This window comes from Diadema setosum, chromosome 20, assembly GCF_964275005.1.
Source record: "Diadema setosum chromosome 20, eeDiaSeto1, whole genome shotgun sequence".
Lineage (NCBI taxonomy): Eukaryota > Metazoa > Echinodermata > Echinoidea > Diadematoida > Diadematidae > Diadema > Diadema setosum.
In genome coordinates, this window is record NC_092704.1 from 33,497,201 (window position 1) to 33,518,244 (window position 21,044).

The following is a 21,044-nucleotide window of genomic DNA, read 5'->3' on the forward strand; positions in this document are numbered from 1 at the left end:
TCGAATAAGAACTGTAACATATATTAGGGCCAAACTGTTGAATAATCTGTCATAATGTAAAACAAAGTGAATCCCTTTTTACATCTAAACAATAAGATAGATTAAAATACACAGTAATTGTTTGCATTGAGCTGTAAAATTGTGTGTCAATCTTTTTCTGTCTTTTTTGTATCATAATCCATGTTTTTGTGTAAATGCAAGGTTTTTTATGTTTTGCCTATGTTTGTCTCTTTGCTTTATTTATTTATCTATTTTTCCCCTTTCGCGTCCTGTACTGTGTATGAAATAAATTATTGTATTCTATAACTGTTTGTTTTTTACACTACGCCCACTCAAAGTAGAACAACCATTGGCTGATGTGAGTGACTCGTGGTGAAAAAACAAACTCAACTCAACTCATCAAATTAAAGAAAGGCCCTAAAAACTGAAACTCCAACATATTTCCTCACAAATTCTAGTGAAAAAGGATTGTGATGGTTACACCCTGTGTCGGGGATGATTAATTTGAATCTGGATGAGGCAATTATAGCATATACCTGACGGTCTTAAGATATCCAGAATGGCCGACAAAATGTGAAATTTCAAGAGAAGAATTTTCTTGTTAATGACGATAAAAGTTTGATTTAATGGTCTCATCCTATTTCGAGGGTGCTGAATCTGAATCTGTTTGATGCAACCTTTGAATGCTTGAGGGTTTTGACATAGTAAAAATGTCCTCCTAATGGCAACCATAAAATCTTGATTAGGGTCTGTCTCAAAATTGTTAATGGTATTTTATTCCTGGATTCGTCTTATAAAGGGTGGATCAGCAGTACTTTTATTGTGAACATTGAATCGCAAATAATATCCTATGTTTGAATTCAATATGTAAATGAGGATTCAATGGTATACCCCTATCATTAATGGTATTTCATTTGTTGGCTCGACTGGTAAAATGTGTTCAAAGGCAGGCCTACTTTAAAGGTGAATGGTCAATAATGAAGGGTATTTCATTCTTCACTCGATTGGTAAACGGCGTGTTATTAATACTTTAAATGGTCACTTTACCTGACCAGTATGGTGTTTCAATGGTAATTTGAATGTGAACTCTAAGAGAAAGATATATTAGGTAAAGTCTAATGATAAATGACGTTTAAAGTTTTTGTTTTTTGTTTTTTGTTTTTTGGAAGGGTGATAAGTCAATAACATTGTCAAGGCAGAATCTACGAAGTGAGAAACAGTGTTTGAATGAAATTGCTATATGATAACGGTGTATTAATATTAATTTGGTGGAGTCTAATCGTCACAGTTCTTCACTGGTCCATGTTGGTACTTGACGGAGTATGATGAATGGTGAGTGGTTACGAGTGAATACTGTCAAGACTGTTTTCTTGGTTGAGTCAAGAAAGTGCGAAGTATTCTAATTGGAGAGTCTGTATGACATACTTTCTTCACTCCTAGTCAAGTGTTATCAAATCAATTTATAAATAATCTATGCAAATATTGAAAACGTTCTTTCCTTGCATTTCTGTAGTTACCACTATGAATAATATTCATTATATATTTTTTTCCACAATGTACCAATTACCACTATAACAAGAAAAAAAAAAACATTTGAAATATGTTTACTTGCAAAAGAGGCAAGTTGAGTGTAACAGAATTTTGAAATCATTGTGGTTGTGGAATTTGTTACATTCCAGCCAGGAGGTCACAAAGAGGTGACTGATCTGGAGAACACGAGTTGAAACATCAATAACTGTTGTTAGTACATGACCATTGCCTTTAAAACTGTCCTCCCCCTTTTTTTTTTTTCGTGACGTAACTCCCAAGACGGCATTGTGGAAGTACATGTAATGCGATCCTACCACAATGCTTACATTTAATTTTGGGCTGATTATTCAGTTCGTTAGTTAAAGCCATAGGCCTACTATTAAAGAAATATTACATTGTTACACATTACAAAGGATATTGCTGGTGGTTTATATGATAAATCATACGTATTCTAGTCAACGAGATTCATGGAGAGAATCCAGCGAAACAAAAAAATCACAAGGGAAGGGAAGTATCATGTTATTCAAAAGGTGTTTGGAGTTTCAACACGCAGTAGGCCTACAGTTTGGGGTTACAGAGCAAAGCACGGTTTGAGGTTCCGACCAGGATCAAAGTTGGGGTTCCAACATTTATAAGGGGGACGATTGTCTACTCTAAGCAGGGTGGCGACAACAGCTTAGTCTAGAGAAACCTACAGTATAAGGAGTGTAGCAAAGCAGAACAGAGCAGCTCAGCCCTGGATTTTGTGTTCAAGATTGGGAAATCTAGTTTTGTACTATTTTTACTTGTAGACATTTGAAAGGAGAATAATAAGCCCGCAATAAACTCGTAAATTTTGATTGAAAAGGTGTGAATATGCTAATGAGCAAGTCTTGGCGGAGAGTCAGACGTCTCCGAGGCACAACTCCTCCCAGCCGTTTTCTGCTCGTTAGACGGAGTACTGTGTACATTAGTATGGTAAGAATTCGCGCGCGAGAGTGGTTTGTACGCAAAGTAGCATGCAACACGGACGGAAGCTAGAAAAGGACTGTGCCTATTTGATGTCAAGTACATGGTTTATTTGATTTTAAGATGTATAGAAATTTATGTTTACAAAATTAATTTACATGAATTATATATAACTAAGCTTGGAATATTTTGTTTAAAATGATAAAATCACATACTTTCACATCGTATGATAAAATTACAACTGATCATTTGAACACTTAAATTGTTTCTTAGAGGCACGGTTGTCAACTTAGTGAGTAGGGCATGAATGACGTAGCATCTTTTTGCAGGCTCATACATGATCGCTTGCAGGAATTATTTTTTCCAAAAATCGCGTACGGAGACAGTTTTTAATTTCCACACGTATAAACTGGTGAAAGGTTATATTTTTTACTCTTCTTAATTATCAGTACAGTGAAAATCTCAGGACTGCCTCCCTCTAAAGGCCTGTTCTTGATTTGGGGGTGGGGGATTGATGCTACGTTTACACCATGAAAAAAAACACAACAACAATAACAGGATGGACGTAAGACAATGCAAGGGGGCGGTGGGCTGGAGGCTGATGTGCAAACATGACAGGCCGTTACTGCCGTGGCTGCCGTGTCAAGTTTTTTCTTTTTCTTGTTTTATTTTTTTTTATTATTTTTTTTTGTTGGTTTAACTGTCCAAAAGGTTTCACGGCAGTCACGGTGCTGATGTGAAAGCAACTTTGCCGCAGAAAAACGGGGTAATTCAAACGCAGCAAACCGTGACAGCACGTAATAGGCCGGAACATATCTTGGAGGCTGTCTATTACGATACGTGACAAGAAATATCAGTAGTATAACCTGGGTAAACGCCGTGAGAATGGTGTCTGATAGCTTAGGTATTCAGTGGATCGAGGACTGAAACAAATGGGACTAGATGAAAGAGGGGAAAAGGAGAATTTTTCACCCTGCCCACATTTAAGGCATACGGGAATGCCGTGCCCGCCAGGAACATGGTGTAAACGTAGCATAAAAACCCTGAAGTAATTAGGAATGATGCTTTCCACTCGTCAATGCATGCATGTAATGTACTTGAATCTACATATCTGGATAATTGCCTGTTAACAGAAGAATTCTTTTGTATAACAGGACAAAATCGTTCCGCGTCTGACTTTGCGAGGAGTATTTGCACTTGTGTACTTTGCGACCAGCCGCTCCCATTAACTTTCCATGTATAGCCGCACACGAAAATCCATTTATATCTTTTGTCGGAATTTGAATTCAAGAACGGTCTTTCGAAATAGGAATTTCTTTTTTTTCAGTCTGAAGCATGACGAACATCTCGTTTTCTTTTGATATTGATATCAGATACAGGCAGGGGTGCCACTATATATATATCTGAGTATAAGAACGACCCAAGTCCATGGAAGACCATCGAGTAAACTTTAAAAAACTTTATATTTTTTTTTATTTGTCCACTAATATTCTATTTAACTGTGACGGGAAGGCAACATTGTATATACAAATTAGAACATATATTATAATATTGTTGAGAGGCGTTTTGTGTGATGGACTTGGGTCGTTCTTCGAATCATATGGAATTGTGTCGTCCTTTGAATCATATACATGATATTCTGCTATAGAGATGAGAGAAGGATGAGAGAGGGCGCTATGATATGAATGTAAGAATGACCCAAGTCCTTCATTCTTACATTCACACAAGATTTAACTCATTTATTTCAGGCACTTCCGGGGGTAATTAGGATTTATCATTTATACACGAGATGAGCCCATGCATAAGTTACAATTTCCCATGTCAAACTGAATTTGGCCAAAAATTGGATTTGGGTCGTTCTTAAATTCAGGTCTTCATATACATTTATATATATATATATATATATATATATATATATATATATATATAATGTGACAGTGCACCTCAAAACGAACATTAAGTCGCACACACTGATTTTGCGTGAGGACTGAAAATAAGTGAAATGGGTCAACCTAGCCGAACTTGACTTTTTCATATTTTCTGAAAGAGCGGGTCTTCTTTTACATTAGGCTAAAATTTGGTATCATAAAACGGACAGGAAAGTGTGTTTTTTTAAGCAGTTTATCTTGAACATTTTTGGAAGAATAGTGTGATTAGGTGTGTCTTTAGAATCCCTTTTTCATTTCTGAAAAACCTTGTCCACACTCTTCACTTTCAACTCTAATAACTTTTGAGAGGATAGTGCTACTGCTTTGAAAAGTGGGATTAATTATGGACAGACTGTGTTAATGAGGCATGCTTAATTTCAGTTTAATCTGATAATCCGTTCATTGTTGTTACTCTGGTGGTTTACTTCCTGTTTTTTGTCCCATTCATCGCACAGCTAGCACGGTTTGGTAAAGATTAAGCGCTTGAATAAACACTGTGCTTCAGAGCCTCTTTTCTCAGTTCACACTTTTCCTGAGTTTGTGCTTTCTTTCCAATATTTAGATAGATTAGGAGAGTCCATTTGATTTGAGTTATACATTATTTCAAAGCTTAAAGTCTCCTCTTTGAGAATATGGTCTTAACTAAAAATTCATGTCTGGCGACTTTTTGTTTGTTTTGAGGTGCAGGGTCACATATATATATATATATATATATGTGTGTGTGTGTGTGTGTGTGTGTGTGTGTGTGTGTGTGTGTGTGTGCGTATGTGTGTGTGTGTGTAACCTATGAATATTTGGTCGAAAGATTGCAATGTCCTTGTACTCAAGTTTTATATTTCAGTATTCATTTCAAGCCGGGCCCCACTGCCTGCATTAGATATCAACTATCATTATAGAGCATCACTTTTAGGACACCTATTGCTAATCCTGTAAATTTCAAGATATTTCATTTTTACATTTTTCTCGATGAATGTCACCTACCAGAGAATGACAAAATTAACTGCAAAATGTGTTTCATCGTCAATGTGAATATAATCGACTTCGAAGCAGATTGTGTTAATTATAAACATTAATAATCTGTTGGATTAAAGGGAAACCATCTTGTACATTATTACTGAATTGCTCCCGTATCCAAATCTTTGAAAATTCAAAATGCCGCAGGCGGAGTTGTACAGAGATACAAGTCTCAGCAACTGAGTTTCGTATCAAACAGCATGGGTTATAAGCATTTATAAATTAAAGTAAAAATTGGGGGTTTAGCTTCCAAGGCACAAGGGATAAACGTGGAACACCTCAAATTCCTTCTATTTTCATTCAAAAGCTTGAGTTTTGTGTTTTTGAACCATGGAAAAGGGACTTGGATTTAAGTTTCTCTTCAAGTGCGAAGAAAAAAACAAAGAAAACTATAACTTTTCAGGGAAATCCGAAGAAAGAGGAGGGATATAAGGAATTGTTAAAATTAATGTTCTCTTTATGGACTTATAAACTTATACCACTTTGAAGACAATCAATTCCATTCATTTTAAGTGAAAAAAAGAATCGTAAATTTAAGTTCACTTTCGTAGATGGGCAAGGCTTCAGTAAGTAGGTTCATCAAGAATGCTTTAATTCAAGCAATTTCAGTTTAATTTGATAATATCTTCACTGTTATTGCTCCCATGATTAACATCTTGTTGTTGTTGTTGTTGTTTTTGTCCCATTCATGGCACAGCTAACGCGGCTGGGTAAAGATTAAGAGCTTGAATAGACTCTTTATTTCACAGCCTCTTTCCTCAGTTCACACTTTTCCAGAGTGTGCTCTTTCTTTCCAATATTTACATTAAGAGGTTCCATTTGAATTGAGCTATGCATCATTGTAAGGCATAAAATCTGCTCTTTTAGAATATGTCTTTGACTAAAAAAAAAAAACCATGTCTGCCAACTTTTTTGTTGGTTTTGTGATGCAGGATCACATAACGTAGATTGAAACAAAAGTAACAATCCTAGTCCTTGAAGGCAGAGTGGTGTACAAGTTAAATTGTCGGAGGAAGCACCTATTTATAATTGATGGGTCTATTATTTTCTTTCAAATAAAGAAAAAAAATCAAGTGGAAAGGGAATTTCCAATTAATTTCTTTGTAAGATATACCTCATTTCGCAGCTTGGATAAAGAAGAATTCATGGGAGTGCAACCTTTTCATGTCCTTTGATTTGACATCTTAACATGACAATAGAAGCATTCTATGTGCAGAGGGGCATGTCCCTGGTGCACATTACAATAAAATCATTGTTATGAATTATCATTCGTGCTCAACGCACAGTCTTTCGAAATAAGGGATTTTTTCTATCAAAGCCGTGAAAACATGTTTGTTTTCTATTGATATTGATACTAGATGCAGGAACGGACTGTCATCATGTTGGGCTCTTCGGATACAAAGAACATCTATTTTTTTTTTTTTTTTTTTTGACAAAGAATTGTTCTTTCCTTTTTGCTCAATATTCATTTCTCCATTTAATTCGAGAATGGTTTTATTATATATTGGTTGATTCAGATATTTGTGAATCATCTTTTTTAGAGGAAATCTCTCCCCTATTTTTTAACATTTAAACTTGAGAGGTGTGACATCATGTCCTAAGAACTCTAGAAAAAATTATATCCCATCACAACAAATGTATCAAACTGTGAAATATTAATTTTCAAAAATCAGCACGCACCAGTGCGTGCTGCAATAGTAGCCAGATCTTAAAATAGTAGCCGCGCGTCGACAATCGGTGTGTGCACGTTTCCACCCTTCGCCTCCGTTTGCACACAGCTATATCGAATACTGAGTAGAGGCTGCCGCGGCTGCCTGTTCAGTGGCCCGGCGCTGCGCCGTATAGCACAAACCCGGCTGTGTACGTGGACATTTGCGTGCGTTTGCGTGTTTTTAGAGTATCGTAGTAAACTGATCGTACAGAAAATTATCGAACTAAACAATCGAATGTAGTCGATATTAAAGGCTAGACGACTACTCTTAGGTGAAGGCGCATGTAATTTTTGGCATTTTAGAGATTACTCTATGTCTCATTATATATTGCTATATCTTTGTATTTGAGTAATGTTGCACTCTTGTATTTCATAGGGATATTACCGGTACAATAACCTACAATGTCAGAGAACTAAATTTCTGGGGACAGATACACTTTAAGGCATTTTTTCTATTTCAATAGGTTCTGCAATTTCCGTTGAATATGATCATGTCTTACTGATTTTTCTTTATTGGTTCATTTTATGTAATCACGATACTAACATCAGCCAACGGCTGTTTTTCAGTAAGTCCTGCAATAGTTTTTTTTTTTTTTTTTTGACAATTGATTAGGAAATATTCGGTTTTGTAGCAGTTTGGTTAATTCGGATTAGCCATATTCTATGGTGAAGAAATCATTACATAGAATTTATCTCAGTTCAGTTGTTTTTTTCAAACATTTTTATGTGATTAGATGTGTCTAATAGATTCCTTTTGTTTTTCATTTTTAAAACCCTGCACACACTCTTCACTTTAAACTCTAATAACATTAGAAGCAACAATGCTAGGCCCTACTGCTTTGAAAGTTGGTATGAATCATGGATAAAATGTGTTCATAAAACATACTTTAATTAAAGCAATTTCAGCTTATTTTGATAATCTCTTCATTATCATTGGTCCGATGGGTAACATCTTGTTTTGTTTTTGTTTTTTTGTCTTTTGTTTGTTTGTTGTTTTTGTTTTTGTCCCATTCATCGCGCAACTAACGCGGCCTGGTATTAACACAGATTAAGAGCTCGAATAGACCCTTTTCTTCAGAGTCTCTTTTCTCAGTTCACCCTTCTCCAGGGTGTGTGCTTTTATTCCAATATTAAGGTAGGTTAGGTGAGTCCATTTGAATTGAGTTATACATCATTTTAAAGCATAGAATGTCCTTTTGTAATCAGTCCTTGAGTAAAAATCCAAATCTGGCGATTTTTTTTTTTTTTTTGCTTTAATAGCGATTGAAACAAAAGTAACTATCCTAGACCTTGAAGGCAGAGTGTTGTACAAATTAAATTGTCAAAAAAAGCACCGATATATCTGTAGAAAAAACAACAACATCTAATAATTTGATAGGGGATTTCCTATCATTTCGTTTGTAAGATAAACCCAATTTCTCAGCTCGAATAGAAGAATTCATGCTCTTCGTCGAGGTATTCTACGGGCTTATAATGTCCTTTCATTTAACGTGACAATAGAAGGATTCTATGTTCAGCGGGGCATGTCCCTGGTGCACATTACAATAGACTAATTTTTTATGAATTGTCATTCATGCTCATCGCACAGTCTTTCGAAATAAGGGATTTTTTCCATTAGAGCCATGACAAACATAGTTGTTTCTATCGATATTAATACTAAATGCAGGAACGGAGTGTGTCATCATGTTGGGCTCTTCGGATACAAAGAACATATCTTTTTTGTACTTTTTGTACTTTCTTTTTGCTCAATATTCATTTTCCATTCAATTTGAGAATTTGTTACTGTATATTGGATAATTCAGATATTTCTGCATCATATTTTATAAAGTATTTTTTTTTAGCAATGTGGTTAATTCGGATTAGCTGTATCCTGTGGTAAAGAAAACATTACACATACACATTTTAAAGTTACATGCAAATGTACATCTAAGACGATGCTAAATGGCAAAAGCAGTGGTGTATAGAAATTATCTAAGAGATATGACTCATTTTAAAAGATGAAATATTTACATTTTAATGCGAATGATGACTCTTTTTCAGCGAGATTTTCCTTTCAACTTATTTAGTTTGTGTTTCTTTTTTATATGATTTTCAATACTGAAATTACACCAAATAACATCCCTATGCTTTAAATGATCCCACAATCACCCCCTTTAAAGGAAAAGTGTTCTACAAGTTAAATTGTCACAAGGAACACCGATTTAAAGGGTTTTTTTGTCATTAATTACACCGTTGCTATTGCGAATGCAGTTACATTGTTATGTAACTACGAATGCTGCTTCGCGAAAACATGCGGCAGTAATATACCGCCATATTCTTTACGTGTAACCTCCACTGTAATCTTGTCATTCAAGGTATTTCTAAAACTGATTTGAGTTTCCCTTTATGATGTTCCTTTCAAATGTTGTTACAGATCATTATTGTTCTTGTGGTGGAAAACTTCTTCTGGTCTTTTGCTCCACGCTCTGTTACGCTTCAAGATCTACGTTGTGATAGTCGTCTTTTTCTTTTTGAAACAAAAAAAAAAAGCTACTCTTGAATAAAATTCGATTACATTGGAGGGGAATTTCCACTGAATTTGTTAATAAGATGTGTCTCGTTTCGTCGCTTGGGAAGAATCTGTATTTAAAAATAGAAGCATTATACTGTGCAGCAGGGCATATCATTGCGTGCACGCTCAATCTTCGAGAGGGATAATAAAAGCTGTTTATTTTCATCACAAAAAAAAAAACCCGCTTGAATCCAGTCCAATTTTATCTTTTAAAGCTATTCATACTCAACCTACAGTCTTTCGATATAAGGGATGTTCCCGTCAGAGCCCTAAAAAACATATTTTGTTTTCTTTTAATGTTGACTCTAGATGCAACAAAGGAGTGTTGTTATGCTGGGCTCTTCGGATGCAAAATACATAAATTATCTTCTTTTTTTTTGGTTGACAAATTATTGTATTTTTCTTTTGTTCAAGATTGTTTTTTTTTTTTTTTTGATGCACTTCAAGGAAGATATTGGAATAAATTTAGCATTTTGATACTTTTTTGATTATCACGCTGTATACAAATGTGGTTAATTGAGATTAAACATAGATAATGGCAAAAGAAACATCACATGTACACGTTTATGTTACATGTACATATACATCTGAGACGATGACACAAGCAGAGGTATACTATAGGAAGAATGATGCAGTATTAAGTTTGTAGGTGTTGTTTACAAAGATAACAAAACTGCATTGTTAAATGTTTATGGTACCCTTGTCCTGAGAGCTTTACAGATGATTAAATGTTGGTAGTGATCCGGGACTAGATTTTATAAAGGATTTTCGATATTTTGGAAGGCATGGGGTCAAGGAACTTACGAGTCCAAGCTGCGTAGCTGAGGTTTTCATACGGGCATTTCAATAAAGTGCGTGCTCTAAGTTATGGTCCAGGGCGAGAGTTTATGAGTTCATAATAATCTTATAGTTAAAGGGGATAGCTAGTAACTGATCAGTGGGAATCAGTGCGGGAATGCTGGAGGATGATTGCTCCCATCTTTGTGGAATTCATTTAAGAGTACATTATATTCTGTTGTTGTGTGAAAATTGTTAGCTTCAGAATGGTCTCATATTCAAGTTATGTGCAGTTAAATGTTTCCTGGTTAGCATGCCCGTACAGTGATGGGGCAATAAACTGTACATTATTTGAATATGAGACCGTTTTGAAGCAACTAATTTCCACACAACAATAGATATCTTTATGCGCCATGTTCGCACGTCCCACTCATTCGACGGCGTGCCAACTTCGCGTATTCCGCTCAAACACTCTAATCCGCTTAAACTGATTGATAAATCGCCTGATCCCGCAGTACAATGAAAGCTTTTCTCGCACTTTAGTTCCTTTTACATTCAGCTTGCATTCTATGAGGTGATTGACTATCAAGTGGTGTTCCCAACTAAATCTACGTGTAAATTCTAAGTTTCTCTCAAGGTTTCATGTGCAAAAGTCATGCCTTTACAGTAATGTAGCAACTGGCCATTAAAACAATAAATAGAAATAGGTTTGTCATACAATTTATATCAAAGCAAAGCTTGGCATATCTCGTCAACTTTGCTCACTATTATGTCCAGCTTAACAGAAATTTGTAGGAGTTATATAGATTGGAAAAACAGAATTCTTTCTCAAAGCATGACTACCTTCGTGTCTCAAAATAACGTGGCACATAGGGGGTTTCCACCAAGGCAAATAAAGAGTTAAATGAATCCAACAAGAATTGAAATAATTATCCCCCAGCATTCCCATTAATTCCCACTAATCATTTACTTGCCATCCACTTTAAACTCAAAATAAGTTCATAGGAAGTGCTTCGGAAAAAAGAAGAAGTTATACGGAATCAGAATAAGAAATATATTATATATATATATAAATATATATATATATATATATATATATATATAATATATATATACAGTAGAGTTTGGGGACACCCTCAGATTTAAAAGAAAATCACACAAAACACTGCATTCTGCATTCATTCAAATGTATTGACTCTGAATAGGCCATGGCAGTTCCATTACATCACGCAAGCATGTTTCCAACTCGTTTTGAGTGCACTTCTATCCACCCCAGTCAGATTTTGGTAATATATTCAAATGCATGTCTTTAAACAAAGGTTCCCACTGGGCAATTTGTTACCGATTACCGATATAATCGGATATTACCGGTAATATCACACCAAAATTTGATTAAGACCAAATCATTACCAATGTTTTCATGCGTTACCCAAATACTTTGTAAAATGAGGATTTCGAGAGGGTGATAACACTGATTTGAGGAACCTGAAAATTTCGCTTCGATTGCTATAGGTTACTGAAATTACTCAAGTTCCCAATGTTATAACCATTTAAAGCCACTCAACATTACCCACATTACCCCATCACTCTGTTGTAACAGAAATATTTTGGATTTGAACATAGCGTTACGAGGTGCACCTTTTTTTCAATTGTTTTCCTCATCAGAAACAGATCCTGTCGGCCTCGAGGATCATTATATCTTATCCTTATCTTCAAAATAAAAAAGCAAGGAATTTATAACACTTTCATTATTGCACAGGTAATATCATTTGAGTAACAACATGGTAATAATTGGTAGTATTTGATCTTAGTCAAATTTTGGTGTTATATTACCGGTAAAATCCGGTAATATCGGTAATCGGTAACAAATTGCCATGGGGAACGTTTGCTTGAAAGATATGCATAAAATTTAAAAATAATATTACGAAATCGACTTGGGTTCACAGCAGTGCACTCACAACCGGTTGAAAACATGCTTGTGAGATGTAATGGAACTGACATAGCCCATTCAGTATCAATACATTTGAATGAATGCAGAATGCAGTGTTTTGTATGATTTTCTTTTAAATCTGAGGGTGGCCCCAAACTTTTGCCCTGTACTGTATATACATATACATATAGATCGAAAGAAATTGTCTGTCGTTAGAGTAAAAAGCAACAACATTAATGCCTATCTTGAAGGGCCTTGACCATGAATTGGCTATACTCAATCAGGAGAGAGTTATATAGTATACGAATATACTTTGCCTTGAGAGTTTCTGGTTAAGCTATGGGCAGACTGAGGTGAATCCAAAGGAACTATTTATTGAGGGGCGCAGCCCTCAAGTTAATAGTTCTTTTGGAGATACCGAGTCCAGTAGTTTTAACCAGAAACTCGAAATAAGGCAAAGTATATTTGATTTTGTTTTGTTTTTTTTATTGTGGATCAAAAATTAAAACAAAACACATGAAAGAGGGGGGAAAATGGGGAAAATACAAAGTGAGAAGGTGTGATGCTTCAGTTGTTTTGTTAATTGTTAATTAATTGTTTAAAAATATATATTACATTTCACAGCGTGACGGTGCAAAGCAGCATGCAATGCCCAAATTTCTTTGTGGTATCACTATGTTTATAGCAATTGTGACATTTTAGAGTGACGGAACGACGCATGCAGTGCCAGATGTCAGAATACTTTGTGACGTAACAATTGTTTGTTAAAAATTGTTACATTTCACTGAGTGACAGTGCAAACCTGCCCACAATTTCAGAAATGCTTTCTGACATTATTTTTTTTTGCCAATAACATACTATTTGCAAAATGACGTCATTTTGCAAATAGTACCTCATAGAGTTTCCAACATGCCAACACTCTGATATAGCTGGAAATATACATAATACGTGAAGCTCTTTCAAGCAATCGCTAGAGGACAAAATTTTGATACAAAATATAAAAGGTAATAACCATAAAATATACCATAGTGATTAGAAATTCAACATCTTATAATCATGGTGTGAAAACAGGTCAGTCATTGATTTTAATCCACCGGAAATATATATTGTTTATAATATTCATATGATATATACGGCTGAATGGACAGTATGTTGCAAAACCAAAGATGCTTGGAGAAAATTTGCTACATCCGTATAGAATTTATAAGTTTTAGAAATAAAGTGAATTCCTAAAACCAGAAAAGTAAAAAAGGTTTAAGAGGAAAGAGAGGATAAATAGTTAACATCTGGGTATGACATTTTGATGCCCCATATGAACTATGTCCATTGCAACGAAATAGCCAAGTAAAAAAGAGCGTAATAACTTATTATCATATCTTCATTAACAAATTCACCGAGCAATTCAAAATCACAATCAATCAGTTAGGCCTACCTTTTATTTGTTCTCTCAAGGACTGATAGTAAATCTAAATATTCAACAAAAATTGAGGAATCGACCACCTTTTATTGATTCTATTTCTGTAATATTAGATAATATTTTTCGTGTTTGGTATCATACCAAAGCCCAAACACTTCCCTATCTGACAAACGACCCTAACGGGGAGGGGTCGGCTACCCAATATTTGAAGTTCTGTTTTTTGTTTTTTTTTCTTTGAAAATAAGGACTGTTTGAGATCCTTGTATTTCATTTATATATTATTGTCACCTTTTTTGATTACGCAGTGGGTTCTGGTGATAAATTTGAACTTGTGTTTTTGTGAAGAAGTAAGCCATTGGGCTTTTAACAAACAGTTGTAAACAAAATTAATATTTACTTGAAGAGTATCAACTGTATAAAATCATCTTCCGCGCAATGTCAAAGAGGTTTCCTTGAACGCTTCAGAATATCTTTCAGGAGTAAATAACATAAAGCCTTCTTTTCTCATTCTCTCGCTTTCTTTTTAATTATGATTAATGTTGATAAGTTTGTCGGGATGTCCGTCGATCCGTCAGTCCGTAAACAATGTTGTGGACAAAGTAAATTCAAAAGGTTCTGTTTTTTTTGTGTTTTTTTTTTTTTTTTTTGTGGTATACTGATGACACTTGCGTCTATAAACTTTTGGATGCACGTGTTCCGGGTAAAAGGTTTAAGGTCAAGGCCAAATTCTCAAAAAAAAAAATCTCTATTTCCAGCATATTTTGTATGCAATGCCTGAAGGTACGTTCTCGAAACTAAAATTTACCTATAATCATTTGAGCCATCTGGTCAAAGGTCAAAGGTCAAGAGAAAATACTTTAATTTTACTTTTTTTTCTCTGAAACTGCTCCCTATTATTGGGAGAAATATGCACTTTTAATGGCAGAGGCATACTAGTCGCAAAAGCAATAGCGACATTTCTACTTCATTTAGATCGATTGTATCAACGTTCATTTTATTTTCCATATTACGATCAGATTTATATTTTGATACATACAAAACCAACCAAACCAACAAATATAACTAAACCCAATAACCTCAGTGCATTCCAAACAATAAAATAACGTCATCGGTCCCCATTCGATTTTCTGTTTTACCGTCAATATTGCAACAGATTTAAATCATATGAAAAAATGGCACATAAATTATGTCATGGTCCTTGTTTTATGTGACTGTGCGTCACAAAACCAACAAAAAGTCGCACCCCTTGATTTTGATGTGAGGACTAACAGGTGAAATGGGTCAAAGGAGTCAATCTTGAGCTTGTCATAATTTTCTGAAAGAGATGTCCTTCTTCTACATTAGTTTTGTTTTGTTTTGTTTTGTTTTCTTTGGGGGGGATCATAATGTAAATGGGAAAGTGTGTTTTTAGCACAGAAAGTAGAATGATCAGGTACGTATGTCTTAGCGGACCCTTTCCATTTCCTGAAATCCTTTGCACACTCTTCACTTTTAACTTTTTTAAAAAGATAATGCTACTGCTTCGAAAGTTGGCATTATCATGCACATGCTCAATTTCAATTTAATCATTGTTGTTGCTCCCGTGGTTTACATCCTGTGTCTTGTCCTTTTCATCGCACAGCTAGCACGCCTTGGAAAGGATTAAGTGCTTGAATAGACTGTGCACTTCAGAGCCTCTCTTCTCAGGTCACAGAGTGTTTGTTTTCTTTCCAATATCTAAATAGGTTAGGAGAGTCAATTTCATTTGAGCTATACATCATTTTACAGCTTAGAGTGTTTTCTTTCAGTATCTGCCCTGAAATAAAAATCCATGCCTGGCAACTTTTTGTTGGTTTTGTGATGCAAAGTCAATGATAAAGAGTTTCATACATATTTCACTTAACTTAATATCAATTTATTTTCAATAATATGATATAACATGTTTATACGTTCTTCCTGATTGCGTGATCATTTTTTTTTTCTATTTACAAATCATTTTGCATTGATGTCATTCACATGTAACGCTCTCCTCTACTAGAATCCTTGTGGTGGAGACGACGGAGAAGACGAAGAGCGCCAGCTCCAGTCCCCATGGGTGAGTTATATTATTTTTTTTTTTCTCGAAGCTCCAGTAGTTTGAAACTTCAACGTTAATTTTTCATAATTTAAATATATACATTAAGATTAAGTATATACATAACATATATCATAGATGAATAGAGAGTAAATTAAAGGGACTCTGCGACCGCGCGTCTTCTCAGACATGGTTTCAGTTCAGTATTATAGAGATTATTGAGACACAAAGAGTAGTATTAAATATGAAGAAAATTGTCGCTGGACCTTACTTGTTACTACTGCACGAAGAGTAATGTCTTTGTCCTTGAGAGGAGAGAGAGGAATGTCCACTCTTTACTTCAACTAGACAAAGTTTCATGATTATGCATGGATTGACATGTACATTTTGGAATTAAAGTTCGATGAGAATCTAAGTAATGCTTTTACCTGTTGACATGTGCCATAGTGGCTCTGTGTTGACCTATTGCCATTTTACCATCAAAGGACTTGATTTCATTAAACAGTTGATGTATACATATATATGGGCCGTGACGCGAGAAAAGGGCCCTTAGGCCGTAAAATACCGAAATTGAGTTTTCACCGCCACATTGAAGAGCGAGTTCTGATGTATCTAAATATGCAATCCGTTTTCTGAAATTCCACTCCTAAGTGCCTCAATTATGAAATTTAAAAAAGCATGTTTTGCCCAAATCCTGCCACTTTTTAACGCGTTTATGGATGCGCGCGCGTAAGTCATGGACGGGGAACACTGTACCCCTTTAACAGCTCATAGTCCCACAGTTTGGGTCCGCTATTCATCAAAGTTGAAATCTTTCTCCCAAGTCTTGTCATGGATGATATGATGTAAAAATTAAGTATTCTTATGAAATCATCGTTGCCATGACAACCACAAAAATAAGAGTTGCATTTCAAATTCTAAACGAATTTGGGCTTTCAGTATAACTTCTGAAACACGCATAGAGAAACATGTCGTTGGATATGGTAACAGAATGTATCCGATTGAGAAGTGGATGTGTGCGTGTGTGTGTACTTGTGTGTTACTTACGTGTATGTACATTGAAGATTTGTGTGTCTGTCTGTTTGTGTTTGAGTGTGTGTAGGCTTGTGTGTGAGTGAGACAGGAAGATGATAAGAGACCATGTTTTTGTCGTGAGTGTCTAATGTAAACTATACAGTCATGCAAGTTTAATGCTTGTGTTGGATTGTATGTTAAGCCATCATTGTGTTCTCTAGCCTGTGAAAGTGGGTGTGTGTATGTATGTGTGTACTTCTGTGTGAACTTGCGCGTATGTATATTGTATGTTTATGTGTCTGTCTGTCTGTGTTTGAGTGTGTGTATGTGTGTGCTGAGACAGGAAGAGGATAAGGGACCATGTCGTTTGTCTTGCATGTTTGAACACATGTATATAAATAACGTTTGAATGTGTTTGAATGTATATTAAGCCATTATTGTGTTCCTCTGCGTGTGAAAAGGTCTATAAACAAGCTTTATATTCTAAAAAATTGCATGCATGAGTGTTTGGCTAGGTGTGTGATATAGCTGAAATGCTACGAACATGGCCATGGTTAAAAATGAATGCAGCCATGTTTGTGCAGGCCTAACGGAACATCCCGGCACTGTTACACATACAAGATGTAATGTGTTTTTGCAAAATATGCAATCTAGATGTAGCAAATGTGCGGATTTTATACTTGCAATGTAGGATGGAATTAATCATGGCCTATTTTAACCCTTCTTCTACAATTACATTACAAAAGTAATCTAGAATTATGTCACTGGGGTAAGAGTACTCCAAGTATACATTCATTCATTCATTCATTCAACATAGGCTTACATGTGCAAAAACACACACACATACACACCTACAATGTATGTACAAAGAAGTACCGGTACACAGCATGCACTATGCAAACAAAACTGTAACATACATATTCACACATACTTCCGAGACAGTACCAAAATGAAAATGAAAAAAAAAATACATAAAGAATTGTAAGCACATGCTCCATATGGAATTTGTTGGAGTAAAGAGTTATTGCACTTGTAACACTTTAATCTCTTCTCCTACCACTTAATGGATCTCAACTCCATCAAAAACAATGCATGATGCAGTGTAGATAATTCAATTCAATTCCTTTTTCTTCATTCTTCTTTTTTCAACAAAACACAACACAGAATAAATCAGGAACTATATCATAAACGCATACATTCGACTTTGCAGAGGATAAATGATACAGATAAAGATATATGCATGCATACTGGCAAAAAAAAAATACAGTTATGTTTCAACTGAGAAAAAAAAAGAATTGAGAGGTCCACTAAAAAGCAAGCTTGTGTATTGTGAACCACTCAAAGAAAAATGTTATGAAATACTTATTTGCAAATAAGGGACACGACGTGACAGAATAGATGGAAAGAATGGAATAAAGAAAAAAGAGAATGCCTCCACACTGAACAATTTACATGGAACTCCAGAAAGATGGATGCAACTTCCACCAAAAGCAGATACAGAATGAAGTAGTCTAAAAGTAAAATTCAATAGATAAAGTAATGGAATTCAACTATGTACCCTAAATGTCTTGTATAATTGTACTAAAAACTATGTGTCGATATACTGTTTGTCATATTCAAATGACTGTAAATGACATGTACATACTCATATATGATGTAACGGAATTAAGCAGAAATAAATCAAATCAAGTCAAATCAAATCAAATTGTTCCCATTGCTATATGAAAACTGAGGTAATGTTAACATCTGTTCCCTGAAAAATGAAAAAAAAACAAAAAAACATATAACTCTTAATCATGTCATGTTGCCATACCCCCTAGGAAAGAGTAAAACATCTACTCACGAAAAAGATCTAGTGATTCTCAAGTGGACAGTTTTAAGTGAGATTTCTGTTGGTTTCGGCATGCTTCCCATACCCTGATGAAATTACAGTAATCACGTTACATTAATATCAGCCCAAGCTCAGCTACATGTGAAGAATAGTCATCATATGTATCCCTTTTTCTTCCTGATATTAGACACAGAAAAACAGAAAAGAAGAAACATGTATGTCAACTGCTTCAGGATGAGGCTAGCTACATACAAGTTTTTCTCTCTTGGGCTCACTAAAAAGACTGAATTTCACATTGATATCGACCACAGTCTACTAATACATGAGCTGATTAAATCACAATATCATTTGCACATTATTGGTAAGCTGACAGCAAAACAGTGGAAGTGAAGAGGAAACTTCTATGCTTATAACTTGTTTGAACAAGTCAACTGTGAATACTTGCAATTGCATAGTGCCATTTATAAACACATGTCAACAAAAGACAATACATAAAGGATATTGTAACTACTGGAAGAAAACCTAAGAATGTTAAGTTATCTGAAGTGAAGATGCATTTGAAATTGTTACCCGTAAATTCATAGCAGAGTACTGATATGCCATGAGTATTAATAGTTTTCCACAGCTAGCAGTGTCTTGAGGGCATGATAATCACACCTGCCTTCTCGCCAACGACATTCAGTATAGCGTGGAGTTTTTTTGGCTAAACCAGCTGTACTCAAGTACATTTGTAGGTTATGATAATGTGCAGTATTATGCTGCATACATGCATGGGGCGAAACATATTGTCATCCATGATCCAAGTTTCCAAACCAAAGGGCAATACCAGTATCTGCTCTAAGAGTGAAATACAGTAGGAAACATGAAGTGGAGAAGTATGCCAATAAGTTGAGGATGACACTTCATAGCTCTATCATGAGGCCTCAGTCTCTCGGACTGGGGGCAAGTGACATCTTGGAAAAGGAAAGGTCTGATGTGCTTGAAGATATTCATAGCGCTCTGTCGAGTGTTGATCCAGTAGATATCAGCCTGGATGGGTAACTGCTTGTTTTGAGGAACCATTCCAACTGTCTTGAGTAAACCCAATTATAGTTTGTCTTTCTTTTTTCGTTATCCCAGAGGTGTTCCCTCACACAAACAATTCCTGGCTGAACATGGTAGAAGTGAAAGTACGAAAACTTTCTGATCTCAGACAGCTCCCTGTAAACGGGACAGGTACGCTTTCCAGTCTTACAATTGCCAACCCCACCAGAATCGTGAAGGAAGATGACTTCTCCACGACTTTTGAAACTGTTGAAAGCTCCTCAAGGCTGTCACAGTCAGACCTGAAAATCATGAATATTTTGAATGTTGATACGTACAATGTATCATTCTATTTCTTCGAAGGTTTAGGATACTCAATACTAGAGTGTCATTGCAGAAGAAAAGGAACCATGCAGGTTACAGAAATGGAATAATTATTAAAACAGATTAAATCAGATTTGAAATGTAAACTCAAGGAATTAGTTCTATACCTCATCAGCCAGTGCAAGATGCATCTTAATACAAAGCATATTATGCAATTACCAAAAATACATTATGATTGTATGATTATGTCTTCTGATTTGGTTCACAGATCCAGATATTCATAGTAAATGAAAAGTATAGGTCATAATAAGAAATGATTTCTTTTTTTTTTATTCAAATTATAGTTATAGTTCTACTTTACAGTCATAAGGTTGTTACTAAACTCAACATTCGATACTATTAATGCAATTAGCTGATGCACAGCACAATACAAACCTGCAATTAGTTGTTTGCTCCTGCCAAATTCTTTATCTACCAGACACCAAGTACGTCTCCTCTCCATCTGACGGTTCTGTTCCAGTTCTGTGTGCAGCCCAGGGTTGTCTGCTTGTTCACGAATAATAGCACAGCCAAGTTTTTATTCTGCCCTGAAATATGAGAACAAATGCTTAGTCTGATTAATGTGGGTTTGAAAGGTGGACTGTACAGTGGGATTTTTAAAATCAAAATAGTGGTATAGATGCCAACTTTGTGGACTGTTGTTGTGTTCTCCCAGTGATGTATTATAATAATTATTTATTTCAATTGGAAAGAAAGAAAAAGAAGAAATGAATACCGGTACTACATCCAATGATCAGAGATGACAGGTGAAAGAACCTTCACAGTCACTAAATCATTAGAGTCTACATGACATCTGGAGAATAAGCTCCCCTTGACATTTAGACAGTGAGTACCTACCCATAACTCCTATAACAATGACACTTATTATGAATAGGCCTAATTCTACAGTACCAGAATAACAAATGTAATGGTAATAGTGTGTCAATGAGATGT

The 21,044-nt window shown here is 35.3% G+C and overlaps 1 protein-coding gene across 1 annotated transcript in view; it reads left to right on the plus strand.

Annotated features, from left to right (window-relative positions):
- LOC140243625 (uncharacterized) overlaps positions 1–21,044 on the plus strand; it is a 117,352-nt gene that overhangs the window by 17,987 nt on the left and 78,321 nt on the right. Inside the window, 1 exon segment of the mRNA XM_072323289.1 lies at positions 15,824–15,880. Coding sequence (XP_072179390.1) covers positions 15,824–15,880 — 57 coding nt within the window.